The 14,242-nt window shown below is 44.8% G+C and overlaps 2 protein-coding genes across 2 annotated transcripts in view; one reads left to right on the top strand and one right to left on the bottom strand.

Annotated features, from left to right (window-relative positions):
- URB1 (URB1 ribosome biogenesis homolog) overlaps positions 1-4,189 on the bottom strand; it is a 59,997-nt gene extending 55,808 nt beyond the window's left edge. Inside the window, exons 1-3 of the mRNA XM_054165774.1 lie at positions 3,683-4,189; positions 3,241-3,380; positions 1,684-1,835 (exon numbers count right to left, since the gene is read on the bottom strand). Of these exons, the coding sequence (XP_054021749.1) occupies positions 1,684-1,835; positions 3,241-3,380; positions 3,683-3,812 (422 nt within the window). The 5' untranslated portion in view covers positions 3,813-4,189. The remainder of the gene's footprint in view (positions 1-1,683; positions 1,836-3,240; positions 3,381-3,682) is intronic.
- A 9,234-nt stretch (positions 4,190-13,423) lies between these two features.
- The window catches only part of EVA1C (eva-1 homolog C), a 41,786-nt gene continuing 40,967 nt past the window's right edge, over positions 13,424-14,242 (top strand). Inside the window, exon 1 of the mRNA XM_054165797.1 lies at positions 13,424-13,771. Within this exon, the coding sequence (XP_054021772.1) occupies positions 13,645-13,771 (127 nt within the window). The 5' untranslated portion in view covers positions 13,424-13,644. The remainder of the gene's footprint in view (positions 13,772-14,242) is intronic.

The following is a 14,242-nucleotide window of genomic DNA, read 5'->3' as shown; positions in this document are numbered from 1 at the left end:
ACCTAGTCATGCAAATTTCTCACTGCTGTTGATGGAGCTTTAGTTAAAAAAGCAACCAACCACCTCAATGACAATCACAATACAGGCTTACACCAAACACAAGTGTAATTCCACTACTCATAAAGAACTTGTCATCTTTGTGAACAGCCTGTTTCTCCAAGCATATTTCTTGGCCAGAGTCCCCAGTCCTGCAAGCACACATGCACTTTACAGCCACAAGCAAGTCCGTAGGAGCAACAGCTAATGCTAATGTTAAGGACACAAACAGTGTAGGCCACAGTACAACTGCATTTTTTGTGTTTTAGAATGACAGAGGTTTTCTTCAGTTCAAATATGCAGCATGGTCTTTGTCATGAACTATATCTTAAGATCTACACTCAGGTTTGATTCTTGCTCACTAAACACCAGGAAAATTTGCCTTAGAAAACAGAAAGGAAGTTAAAACAATCCCAACCCATTATTTTAGGCAGCAATAATAGCAGCTGGGAAGGAGGGGAGAGGGAATAAAGAAAGGAGGGAACACCTATTTATAGTCTTCCCAAAAATTAAGCTGTAATGAGAGGCTGCATATTCACTTTCTAAAGGGAAGACATTACCACAAATTACATTCTAAATTCATGAGAGTTTGCTATTTATCCTAATGGGAACAGGACAGGATTATCAGGAACAAGTCTGCAGAGCTCCATCCTCTGAATAGCCACTACCCAAAAAGGGTTTTGGAATCTCTCCATCATGTTTCATTCAAATATGATTAAAGCATAGCATACACCATTGGAAGTGTGCAGCCTCCTCTATGTCAGTTCCAGAAGGTTTTATCCAAATGCTGCAATCTCTAAATGCTTCATAAGAAATGTAGATCTTGCATAGTTCCAAAATGTATTTGCAATAGATTTATCTACCCTTACTTGGGATTCTATGTACAGTTAAAGTGCCTGCTGCAGTAAGATCAACTGAGTGGTGCAGGAAGCATGGTTGAATCTGTGAATTGAAAAGCAATTCTGGCCTGTCTGAAGACCAAAAGACAAGTCACTGGCTTTGGATAAGTCATCTGCAGTCTCTATTTTCTTCCTCCCAGATTTTGTATTAAACTCTCTGGCACCTGGAACTTCTCTCACTGACCACAGAAATTGCTGGTTAGATTGGACTAGATAAAACATGAGTAGTTCAATCAGCCTAAAACAGCCTTAGATTTCAAAGACAGGTAGTTACAGAGGAAAAAACACTCTGAAAGAAAAAAATCTATTACAGATATGGAAATCTAACTACAAAAACTACAGGAAAATGAAACATTCAAGAGCAGTTCTTTTTGCCATCACAAGACAGACTGCTCAGCATCTGTGAACTACAAGAATGCCTGTTCTTCCCTGTTCCATGCATCACATCTCACAAATCAAGTAGCATTAAAATGATAGGACTCAAGCTACCATCGACTCTACTTCTTACTTATGAAAGCTACAGGCTCAGGAAAGTATCATATAGCATTGTGAATTACATTAGAGCTTCCATCATGCAAATACTTCCACATGCAATTGTTTTATGAAGTGTGGAACAGTATCATTAAATAAAGGGTGGATTACTGAGTAAGTCAAAATGAATTTTGCAATGTCTTGAATTCACGTGCAAGACTCAGCCTCTCGGGTTCAACAGGTGGAGGTTCTCTGCAACAGTACAGAAAAGACTTACTTCTGATTTTCAGAATACAAAGCAGCATAGACCAATTTCATGTAAGAATGAATCAACTTTTTTACTATGTTCATTCCCACAACAGAAAAATGGGAGAGGTCACTGGCTGTCCTCAGCAGAATGGCTTCTAGAGCTTGAAAGATTAACAGCATCTGCAAGACACAGAAATAGGTTAACACATGCCAATATTTGGGCACAGTTTGAAATCATTAGCTGAGCAAACAAGCATCACTAAAAAAATAGTAACCCTACCACAAGAGAAAACCTTTGATCTATGAAGGCAAAATTAACTTCCAAATTTTCTCCCAACTTAATGCTTCCTCTTCTAAAGAATTAGTTCTGAGAGTGTGGATTTTCAAGGAATCCCCTAGACAGATATTATATGAAAGACCAGAGAAACACAGGAGGTCAGCTGAGTCCTCTCTTTTTTCAGTTGCTAAACTCATGAAACTCAGTAGTGGGGAGGGACAACCACTGCTGGAAGCTTAAGCCAATGTGCTGACTGAAGGCCTGTACAATCCTGGACAAATAAACTGTAAAAAAGGGTCCTGCCTCCCCCATGAATTGAGGAATCAAGACCTGCATGCATATGCATGATTTACCTGTGTACACACAACAACCACTTATAGCGATGCACACACCAGCTGCAGTGCAAATCTCAGCACAGGCTGATGGGTCTTGAAGGCCCTTTATAAGCTGGAGGGCAAGGCCTAGGGCTAATGAATCAAAGCTTTAAGAGACAATTCATAGCAAGCACAGTGAAAGAATGAAATGTGCTGGAGAAAATCATCCAAGCTGCTGATTTTGCAATTCCTTCTGTATTAAACCAGAGCTCACACAGCACTGGGACTGTATTTATTACAAGAATTAGCCTCCACTAGCAAAAGGATCGTGAAGAAAGGATGCCACTGAACATGATGCAGGTCATCATCACACAAATAGAAATCCTCACCTAAGGCAAAGACCAACAAGTGGACATTAAAAAAAACATTATCCAATTTTACATTGTAAGCATATGTAAGTTAAAACAACTGCCCTAGTACTTAGAGTGAAAATTCTTTAGTCCATTCTTATATTCTGATGTGGAAAATTTGTGTCCAGATCAGATGAAGAAAATGAGCTCAACTTTACCAGTGGCTTCCTAGAAGTACTCATGTATCAGGGCAATGTCCAGTTATCTAATAATTGCTTTCAGTAGACTGTTTCTTTTCTTTTGCCTAATTGCTTCTTTTGAGCCCCTCATTTCATAAATAGTCTTTTGATAACATTTAAAGAACCCTGACAGCTTGATTTTGGCAGAACTACTGGTTGTGTGTATCATTAAACCCAGAAACATCTTTGTCCTGAGTAAACCTTCTCAATTGATCAGTGCTTCTGACACTGTGGCCTCCAGAAACAAACAAACAAACCATCAAAACCAACAACAACCAAACAAAACCCCCAAACCTATACCAAATTATCAGTTATTTACTACACAAGGCATCTGTCTGGATGCTGCTCTCCCGGTCGGGATGCACGCTGCCAGTCACTGAATTCTAAAACCTATGGCAAACTTACATCATATTCAGGTTTCCTTTCTCCGTCCATAAGTTTAAATATCTCAGCACACTCCATGGAAATTTTTATGTATCCCTCCACGACATCATAGATTTCAGATGACGGCAGCTTCTTAGCAACCGAGACGAAGGTCTCCAGACCTGCAATGGGAGAGTTACCAGCCGGGGAGCCAACAGAGCCGCAGACACGCCGGCCCTGCCGCAGGGGGTCTGGCAGCGGGCCCACGCCGTGCGGCAGCTGTATGCGCCCATGGTAAAGCAACAACCACCATCATCATCATCATCACCCCCACGATGTCGCTCTGCGGGCATGGGACGCCTCCGGCTTCGGCGGGGCGCCGCTCCAGCCCAGGCAGCGCCGGCAGAGCACGCCTTCACCTCACCACAGCGCCGGGCACGGGCACGCTGGCCACTCCCGGCCCGGCCTCCGCCTGGCTTCTCACCTCTCCTGGTGGTGGTGGGGTCCCGCAGCAGTGCCTTGAAGTGGACGCCGTTGAACTCTGCCTTCTCGGGACGGGCTCGCTTGGCCGCCAGCGGGCCGGCCGCGGGCTCGCCGCGGCGTTTCCCCGCCATGCCGCTGCCGCTACCCTGACAGAGCCGCCCCGGAAGCGGCGGTCGGCAGGAAGCGGCAGAGGCAACGGCGACAGCCTTCCCCCCGCTGCGGCTCCGCTGTGAGCGAAGGCGTGGAGGTGGTGCGCCCGGCCCGGGGTGGGTAGCTGGGCCCACGCCTTGAGCGAGTGTGGCTGGCTGAGCCGAGGCCCGGCTATAGCAGGCAAGGGTGGCCTTTCCAGCCCTCGCCTGCCCCGGTCCGATCTGTCTCCGTGAGGTTTCGCAGCCTTGCTGCGCCTTCCGCTTCTGCCCCGGCGGCTCGTGAGGAGCCCGCTGCGCGGGAGCGCAGCCCTGCGGCGCCTCCCCTTCGGGGCTTTCCCGGTGCTAAATGCCCCGCTCCCAAATCCCCCTCCGCTGGCGCTGGCGTAGTTTCATGAGCTAGCCTTGGGCACTCGGCTGCTCGGCAAGTTTCTGCTGTTGGGCCTGGCGCTGTCACGTTATAGTTGGCACTTACTTTCCCGAAACAGCCCTGTGCATGCGATTACTGCTTGCCAGGCAGCTGCCCTCCCAGCGGGGCATTCAGTCCCCGGGGCCAAAACCAAAGGCACTTCGTACGTGTGCGTGCATAACACCGCCAACTGTTCTTCGCTTGTACTGTGACAAAATGCTATCACACCTTTTCTTTCCTCCCACTTCTTTCTCAGGATGCTTTGGTTGCCTCATTTGAAGTGCAGCCACACAGAGGTGACTAGTACTGCTGAGGGGTGAAAGCATCTGGAGCAGAGGGACTGCAAAAGCAAGTCTCCAGTACCGTGCAATATAGCCTGTCAACTGATGATGCCCGCAAGGCCAAGCAGCTTTTTATGTCCACTGGCATCACAGTTTCACAGAACTTCAGTCCTACCCAGTCCTGAGCTAAGGAGACACAAACTTCGGAGTGGAAGGGGAAAGCATGGAGCGGCAGGAGGCAGACAGAACTAAAGATACTAGGTAAAAGATAAAATTATTATCATTTGCAGAAGCAATAGTCACAAGCTGCTTTCCAATTAACATGCCGTGCTTCCATTACACTTTAAAATTTGCTAGTGAAAATGTCTTATATAAGCAGTAACAATTAATTACAAACAAATAATTAGACATGATAGAAGGGTAATGGTTGCCTGTCAGCCTATGAAACACATTAGTCAAAGTTGGCCAAATACATTGTTCTCCAGAACTAAATCAGAACCAGACGGTTTGCTTTCAGCAGGAGTTATTTCAGGAGGAACATAGGGGTAGGGAGGAAGGGAAGAAATTTTGTTCCAGCAAATTGTTAGATGTGAAAAACCAACAGTTTGAAACAGTTGTGGAAGATAAAGGAGACTTCTATGTCAGTAAGGGAAAAATAAAATCAAGTTAGAGCTCTATCCACAATAGAGTATTTTTGCTTCTTACAAGCAATAAATAAAAGCAACACTAATATTTGTCTGGTTTTCCTAACATGAATTTTTGTTGAAACTGGTTTTTTGACAAACACTGTTTGAAAAAAGTGATCCAGAAGAGGGCAACATTAACAGCAATTTTAAGATTTGGGATGGACAAGTGCTTTCCTGTTGGTGGCTGCAAAATTTTGAGAACAGATGGTAGAAGACAATAGAAGAAGGTGAAGTTAGAAGGCACAAAACAGTAAAATAAAAGGAATACATGAGACTGCAATGTTGAAAATATGCATTGCTAGATACTAGCTACAAGGGTTTTCAAAGTACTGTAGAAGAAGAAGGTTAAAAAGCACCTTAATGATGATAGTAACATCATACTCCAAACTCTGTGAATCATTTGTGATTTTTCCAGAAAGACTCACATTTTAACACAGTAGATTTCAAGTATTTTTCTGCTTGTTTTGATGGCAGTTTCATTTGGAATTCAACTTAGTATAGCAGTTTCTGTTCAAAGGCACAGACTGTTTGATTCTTCCATAAAACTTTATGGATGGGCTGTTCTGGATACTGGGAATATTCTTTTTTTCAGCCTTACAAGGGAAGGGGAAAGGGAAGGGGAAGGGGAAGGGGACAAAACAAAACCAACCAATAAACCCAAACAACCAAACACAGCTTTAAAAAGGCTCAAAGTGCTGGTGCTGATGTCTTCCAGATGAAAGTCATAGTTGTCAGACTTACAGGCCTGGTCACTATCGTCACACCCTGTTTCATAGAATATCTAGTATAAAAATAGTACTGAAAAATACTAGTGAAAAATATTTTAATTGCAACTTTAAATTCAATTATTCTCTCCCCTCACTGCCAGAACAGCTGTCATAAGCCTTAAGGAGGATGATGGGGACTGTCAGTTTCACTTCAAGCCAGATTACTTCTGTGTTCTTGCTGTAGTCTCCTTTGAAGCCTATGTCCTTTTCTTTCTCTATTACATCTATGACAATTTTCCTCCCCCAAGTATGTTGTTTGGCAAGCTGCATTCGTGAAGGCCCAATTAAAGAATGAGACATCAAGCTCAGGCAAAGTTCATCTGCTCTGTTGTGCCTGCACATTTACCAGATGTAAGCAGTAAATGAGTCGAGCATTAATTTCTGAGCTGCCCAGTTTTCAGTAAATTGAAATTTAATTCTGTGATTCTTGCCAGATGAACACACAATCAGATCCAAGATACACACTGCGCCTTTGGCTTTTGCAAGTCTGAAAAATAATTCCCAGTCTCTTTCATGAACCTTAGCGCTCAGCCTTGTTCAGCGAACAGTTACAGATACAAGGAGAGCCAAGTGACCCTTTCCTGCGCCAACTGTAATCTGACTTCTGAAGTCTTTACTGGCTTGAGCAGTATCAAAAGCAAAAAGCCCCAGTCCTGCCTAATGCAAATGCCTTTGCCTCCCACACTTGGACATTATTCCTTGCTCTGGGATTTTTAATCATGCAATGACTAAAGACAAAATCTGATTTGGTAAGTTAGGCCAGTTCTTACTTTTTGATTTATCTAAGCCTACCTTCTGATTTCAGCCATAAACACTTCTGTCCTGCTCATCCAGCCCCTGTCTCTAGCCTTTAGCTATACATCAGCAGTATTTGCTGTGCCAGCCCTCAAGCTTAAGTCTGTTGATATGACTTTACATCATTCCCTAGCCAACTAGTCCTGGTGACCTTTACCAAACTCATTCTGATTTCATGGCCTGCAACCTCAAACTACAGCTGAACAACTATCCCTACAAGTAGAGCTGCTGATAGACCCACACCTGAACAGAGCTATACTGCCTGTGCTAATCCTAGACCAGACTTGTCCTTTAAAACCACTCATGTTTGGTTTAGTGGAATCCCTGACAGTTATAGTACCACTGTACCACTGCTGCTCTTGGTGACAGTATCACTTAATGGCCACACATGATGTGTGATCCTCTACTCCACACTACCTTTGGTCCAGAGCATGTAGGAAATGCTGTAGTTTCTTATCATACATTTTTCATTTGATCTTTAAATTAATTATAAAGAGCATTCAGAGAAACTAAATTTCCTCCAAAATCTTTATTTTTAAAACAGCTGTTCTTAATGTTCTTTCATGGTTTACAGATTTATTCTGCAGAAGTTTCCTTCCTTTCCCCCCCAAAAAATTCCTCTGTGTGATATAGCTGTTTGTCAGGTCTTTCTGCTTTCCAGCTTTTGCTATCTGAGGCATGGAATCACAGAGGGAGAGAGCTTGGATGCTGCCATACATGTCAGGACTGCTTCCTCAACATAGCCTCACAAGAAGGCAATATTCCCAAGACATCCCAACACTATCACTTCCTTGTCATCACATGTCTTGTGCTCAGTGTCAGCTCACAGAGTTGGAGATGCAGACGTTGCAGAGCTTGAATTCCAGAAACTGAGAAATGAAGGGCCTGAACGCTGCACAAGAATGGTGTATGGACTCAGGAACTGAGCAGGCAGGCTGGGCTAAGGCAATAAACCTTGTGAAACCGTGCTGCAATGCCAGTACTGCTCTGGCATAAGCAGTCAGACCAATTTAGTAAAACCACAAGTCTTTTTGCTCCTGATGCTGAAAAATAAACTCACCCCGCCTCCTCATCTTCCAGTCTCTTTGTTATTTCAGCTAGAGCAGCACTTCTCTGAATAGCTAAAGGAGTGCATTTTAAAACCTGGCTAATGACAGTTTATCTTCCCTACCATTACACTAGAGCCCTATCAATATCAAAGGACCTAACTTGCCTGCGGAGTCAGCAGTACCAACATGCATTAGCACCAGGGGTTTGAGCCAGAGCATGGTATTGAGTCGGGAATCAGGCTGCTTGCCCAGATGCTGCAGATGGATGGAAAGATGAGAAAAGAAGAGAAGAGGACAATGATCAGGCTGGGAAGAGCTAGAGGAAGTATAAGATGGATATCTACTTGTGATAAACCAAATAAATTCTTTAATTTCATGTACAGAACAGGACCTTTGGCACTGTGGGATACTTACATTCAGAGGCAGAAAAAAAGGGATCTTCCATGCATACTGAAATCCTTCACACCTATGCATGGAAGAATCTTCAACCATCATCAAGCCTGAATTAGTTTAACATAGTCACTGAGCAGCTCTTCAGAATTTACCATGAAACCCTTACATTATTGAGAAGAAAACCAAGCTTTTAGAAACAAGGCAATGTTATTTTAAACTATTGTTATTTGCTTCTAATTTTGGAGAGCTTAGGTTGAATTAATGTGAGGTCTGGATCTCAAAACTGTCACTGATTAGATACTGATACTCTTGAAATGCTGTCATTATTGCATGCCTTTGCGTACCTAAATTGCCTAATACCTTTTCCAAGGCTTTTGGAAAAGTCAACACTTTTTTCAGTGCTTTGACATCAATTCTGTGGCTTTAAAAAGCTGCAGTCTTGAATTCCAAGTACACAAAATCATTAGTCATTTTGGAAAATCTTAGCCTAAATACATATTAAAGGAGAAACAGTGACAACAACTGGCCCAAAGGCAGGCTCATAAACTCTTAATAAGGCACTTTCACAAGTAAACAGGCTGCTTTCCAAGACTGTGGTCCAGCCCAGCAGCTCTGTCCTAATGTCCTTCCTAAATTGAAAGGCAAGACACACAGCCTTTTCCAGTCCATCTTTGAAGAGTCATGTCAGGAAGTGACCAGGGATGACTTGCGTGCTTTAAGAGGGCAACAACAAAGCCAGAACTTTTTGGATGTGTTTTTTCTTCCTTCAACTAAGGTCTTTTTTCTCTTGTTTCCAGCAGCAGACTCTGTAAGATAGGGCTTGCCTCTTAATTCATGTCTATACAAGTGTCCAAGTGTACTGCTAGAAAAGATAATCTGTATACAGGAAAGGTGCCAGTAAGATCAGCAGCATTCAGGCTGATGAGCAGTGGCCTTCCTGCTGCATGTGGTCAGGAAGCTGGAATAAGAATTCATTCAGATGGAATGAAATACAAGGAGATTAATCTTACAATGGAATGAAATACAAGGAGATTAATTTTACAGACTCTGTGTGTTACATCTTACTTCTCTGTTTGTGAAACGGTCAGGGTCTCCATGGCATTATGATTAGTTTGACCGAGAGCTGACTATGCAGGATGTAGCTTACGACCACAAAACTCAGAAGTCATTTAGCTAACTTTTCTCAAAAAAGGCAGAAAATAGCAAGTATCTCTCCTCCTTCTAAACCTGCTGGGTGAAGTACCATACTCTGTATTCATTCAAACTTCTACTTAGATGCATGAGAATTTTTCCTGTGACTTGCAGAACTGGTCCTCGTAAGTTCAAATTACTGCATGATTGAAAATCTTGTTAGAACTTAAAATCTGTGGCATTCTGTGAGAATGAACAGGATCCAAAACACATCTAGAATAATACACATACCAAAAAAATACAGGAAAGGCCTCTCTACCACTATCTACATTCTCATATCCATAGAAATAGAGGTTGAATTGGGAAAAATGTGCTATGTTGTTTTAAATAATTGCTATATAGTGATTAAAGTCTGTGCTTTGTTTTAGCCACTGACACTCATTTCCATAGAAACAGAGAGAGGATAGCAGCCCACTTGTTTGAACTGTGTTGTAGATTGCATTTGTGTCAGGATGTAGGATTATAAAGTATTTTAAAATGTGGGAAAAGCCTGGGGTTTTGTACTTAGATTTTTTTTTCCCCCCCACCTAAAAGCCAAACAGAATGTTGGTGAACTTCTTGGAAACTTTATTCAGGGAGAAGAGAATGAAAATGACATGTATCAGCTGCTAGGGAGAAAAGGAAGAAAAAGCAGTAGGAGGTATAGTGGGATATGTGTGTGTATATATATGTGTGTGTGTGTAGAGAGAGTTTCTGAGATTATATATTTCTGATTTTTTTTTTTACTGTGCTTTAGAGCTTGTGATTTACTACTAGAAAATGTTAGGCCGTGTAACACAACTGTCTTCTAATACTACACATTGCTTATCTCCTAACTGACAGCACTATTTCATTTTAATTTCCAATCACTCAGCCATGATATGAGTTTCAAATTGGTTGAAGTTCAGAGAAAAATTAATCTGAAGAAAAAAAAAAACAACCCCAAGAGCTCAGATTTTGGCTTTGCACTTGAAAAGCTTCCATGCAGCAACAGGGGTCCTCCATTTCTGACACTGAAATGATTTGTTTTCTCCCCAGGCTCGAAAGAGAGAAACCAAAGCAGACATGATGTCTTACCTGGATTTTTACTTACAGGCTTGTATTTTCTTCTTTGAAGAAAAAAAATGAATCTCACTTTGGTTGCTCCTAAGAAGGGCCAAGGTTGAGAGATGCTGTAATTCTGCATGCTGAACATGTCTAGATTAGTTCTATTGTCTTCCAAGTACTGAGCTTTGCTGCTTTCAAGGCTATGCGAAGAAACACATCAGGATAAATAATAGTTTGTGCTTTGCACAGCTGTCTCTAAGTTTACTATTTAAGCACTACCCATAACAGGGAATAGCAGGGAGTGCTAAAAACACTACAGATTTTAGGTTCATGTTGAATAACAAAGTAGCCCTGGGCTGGAAGGAATAAATAGGAATAATCAGTGTCATTTTATTGAAAGTCTGTTTCTTACAATACCAGAGGGCTAGAAAAAACCATGCTGTCTCACTGGAGAGAGAAGATTCCTGAGTTCTCACTGGGGAAACAGCCCCATAGGATCTTGTTATTCAAAGCCTTTCAAGCATGAGCATAGGATATTTCTCAGTGATTTTTGCCATTTCATATAGTCTTCTGCATTGATTGTGTACGTCTCACAGATCTATCATCTACTCAGAGTCACACATAGCAAGATGAGTTATATCACTGACACCTATGGTCCAGAGGTTAGTGAGCAATTCAGAGAGAAGGAGGTGATGAACTTCCTGTTAGAACTTTTGCAGGTGGCCTGAACATGAGGTATCTCTCCACTGATTGTATAGGGAGTGAGGGTCTGGTATCCAGTAGCCATAGGTCATCTTACTGCACTCACTGGAATTTATGGTAGACATGTCATTATGGTAGACATGGCAGGTATGAAGTTAGAGTATACAAGTAAGTTTGCCATAGTCATCTGGGCACCTTTTCAGATGTGGTGGGTTGAAAATTCCCCCTAGCCCCCCATTACATTTGCCAGATCAGCTCAATTGCAAGCAAATGAAAGCTGTATTTACAAGCAAAATTACAATCTACAACAAAATGCAATGAATATGTACAAAATATACAGTATTTACAGGTATTCACAATTAATAAACAGCACAAGGACCCCCCTGGTTAAAGACCAGGGGAAGCAACTAGCTCCTCCCCCTCTGCCTTGCCCTTACCCCCCCCCAGACTTTCTCTTCCTCATCACAGTCACCCACAATATGGCCCCCAAATGCTTGTTTTTATGGAGGGGTAAAAATCTGTGCTACTTACAACATTACCCTTGCATTCATTTCTACTTTTGGTGGAACTGACCTGTGACACCAAGTGCAGAAAGTGTCAGATTAAATCACCAGGTATGGCAAAGGACAAAATTAGAGATGTAGGCAGGAGATGCCACAAGACTCCTTCCAGTATCACAGGTGAAAGGCATAGGGTAACGGGTTCAGTTTGGAGGTAAACATCGTCCTTATCTGAAGCAGTAAGAAATAAGAGCTTCACACACCTGGCAAACCTACTGTTCTCTCTTTCCATCCATGTTTGCAGTTGCAGATGCTTCAGAGCTACTCCACTTTAATTCTGTTATTCGGCATCTTTGATGCCATTTATCTCAGTTCAGTAAAACTTGATGGAATGTCCCTGACCTAAGGCAGGTTCATTTGAAACCTGATTTGCTCTTATCTGACCAAGACCAAGGAAGCATGACTACAATGTATGTGTTATCCAGTTGTTGTTCTGTGTGTAGAGGGAGAGAGTGAGGAAAGAAAGTGGATTCTTATTCAAACATGGTCAAAGTTCAGTGTAACCTCCAGAAAAAGGTGCCAGAGTTTGGAAATTCAAACCTGGACATGATCCAACTTCAGTTGGAGCAGGAGGAGAGGAACGGATTTAACAGAATTAATTTGGTTCCGTCATCCCTCACCTGCTCACTCATGTTTTTTTCAGGAGAAAGATCAGTGTGAACATGTATGCCAGGATGTAAACAGCTAGATGTTCTTACCTACTCTCCTGACACCCAAGCTCAACCCCAGGGCAGAAGACACTTTCATGCCTCGTTCCCAGTGTTGCTTTTAGGCTCTCTTTCCCGAGGGCAGCTCTTACAGGAACTAGGAAATGAGTGTCCTGATTTATTCTCTTTAGTCCCTCATACCTTAAAAGGAGCTCCACCTTATATTTGAAGGTGGCTTAGCAGGTTGTAAATGCAGTTTGTTTGAACTTCCCGCTGGTTTACTTTTCGGTCTTGCAAACATTTCAGGGAGCAACCTGAACGCTCTCAAAGTAACTTCAAGATGTTTTCTCACTTCACAGTGAAAGCTTTAAGCAAACCTACACACTTCAAACTCAGCTATGCTGAACTACACGTGTCTTAAAGCTATAAAGGCTGCGGTAAGGTGATGCGAGGCAACAAGAGGTGGGGAGGAAACAGAAAAAGGGAAAGTTTCTTTTGTAACATGGAAGAGTCGGGGTTATTTCCTAACACGGCTGTTTGCCCACTGAAATTTCTCATCCTGAGATCCTCTCAGGCAGAGCTGTTAGGAGGATTTCTCCCAGAGACGTACGAGGCTTGGAGCGGGGCAAAGAGATCAGAAAGAGGAAAAGCAGGGAAGTTGTGCTGCAGGGGACAGGGAATGCTGGGGAGCACCTTGTACCTGTCTTGGTAAAAGTACGAGCAAGGAAATGTCACATAAGTCGGGGGAATCGTGTAAATCCGTGACAGTCTTCCAACCATTGCCAAGGAGGAATGAAGGCGAAAAATAAGTTAAAAACAAAGCCCTTCTCACGGGGCGTGGAGGCGAATCATGCCTCTTCTCCAAGAGGGAGGTGCCGGGACCTCGAACTCTCCGGAGAGGGGTGGAGAGAGCCGGGGGAGGGCGGGCGAGGTGCAGCCGGGTCTGAGTCAGCCCGGCCCGCACGATGTGCGTTGAGGGCAGTGCCAGGCACGGCGCCGCCGAGAAGCCTCTTTCCTTCCCCGCCGCCCTCTCGGGCTCCCCTACGGCAGCAGCGACGGTCCACACCGGACCGAACCCCTTCCCAACGCGGTGTGGGGCGGCTGCGCTGCGGTCTCCGTCTCGGCCGCGGGCAGGGCTACTCCGCCCTCCTCCTGCGCCCCGCCGACCGAGCGGTCCCGGGGCAACCGGCACTGCCCCGCGGCGGAGGGCGCCCGGAGGACCGGGGGTGTCTGTGCCGCCAGCCGGGGCAGACTCCATCATGTAAGGTGGCGAGTCTGCCCCCCCGGCCCCGAGCTGCCCTCTCCCGCACCATGAGGGACGGGGATGCGGGGCAGCACCCACGTCGGAGACAGGTAGAACCCGGGCGGCTCCTCCGCCTCCTCTCCTGCATGATCCTCGTGTGCAGCGCCGAGGTCGCGGCGCTCGCCGACTTCTCAGGTACAGGGCGGGCCTGCTGACGACGGCGGGAGGGCCGGGACCGAGTAACGGTTACCTGGGACACGGCGGCGGCCGCTGGGGCAGGAGACGGGTACCTGTGCCCCTCGCCGGGCAGAGGTCTGGCGGCGATCCGAATGCCCGTCCTCCGTAGCGCCCCAGGAAGGGAGCCGCCGTATCCCTGCACCCCTGGACAGGCGCGGGCATGAGGAGCCGGGCGCTCTCGGCCGCGGGAGGAGCGGGGCTGCCCGCCTCCTTCGGTGCTTCGCGGACCCCGCCCGAAACAATTCGGAAGGCTGCGTACTGAGCGGCGAGCTCAAGGCACGTCGTGTCCCAGGGCTAGGACGCGGGCCTGTACCCAGGGGAGCACGGGTGCATGATTCAGATGTACCGTAGCTGCGGCACCGTGTGAAGGAAGGCAGGAAGGAAAAGAGGGTTAAAGGCTTCCAGAGGGGGTCCTGCGGTAAGGGACGT

Source organism: Dryobates pubescens, chromosome 12, assembly GCF_014839835.1.
Source record: "Dryobates pubescens isolate bDryPub1 chromosome 12, bDryPub1.pri, whole genome shotgun sequence".
In the NCBI taxonomy this organism is placed as follows: Eukaryota; Metazoa; Chordata; class Aves; order Piciformes; family Picidae; genus Dryobates; species Dryobates pubescens.
Note: the sequence above shows the minus strand (reverse complement) of the source record. Positions and strands in the feature narration are given on the sequence as shown.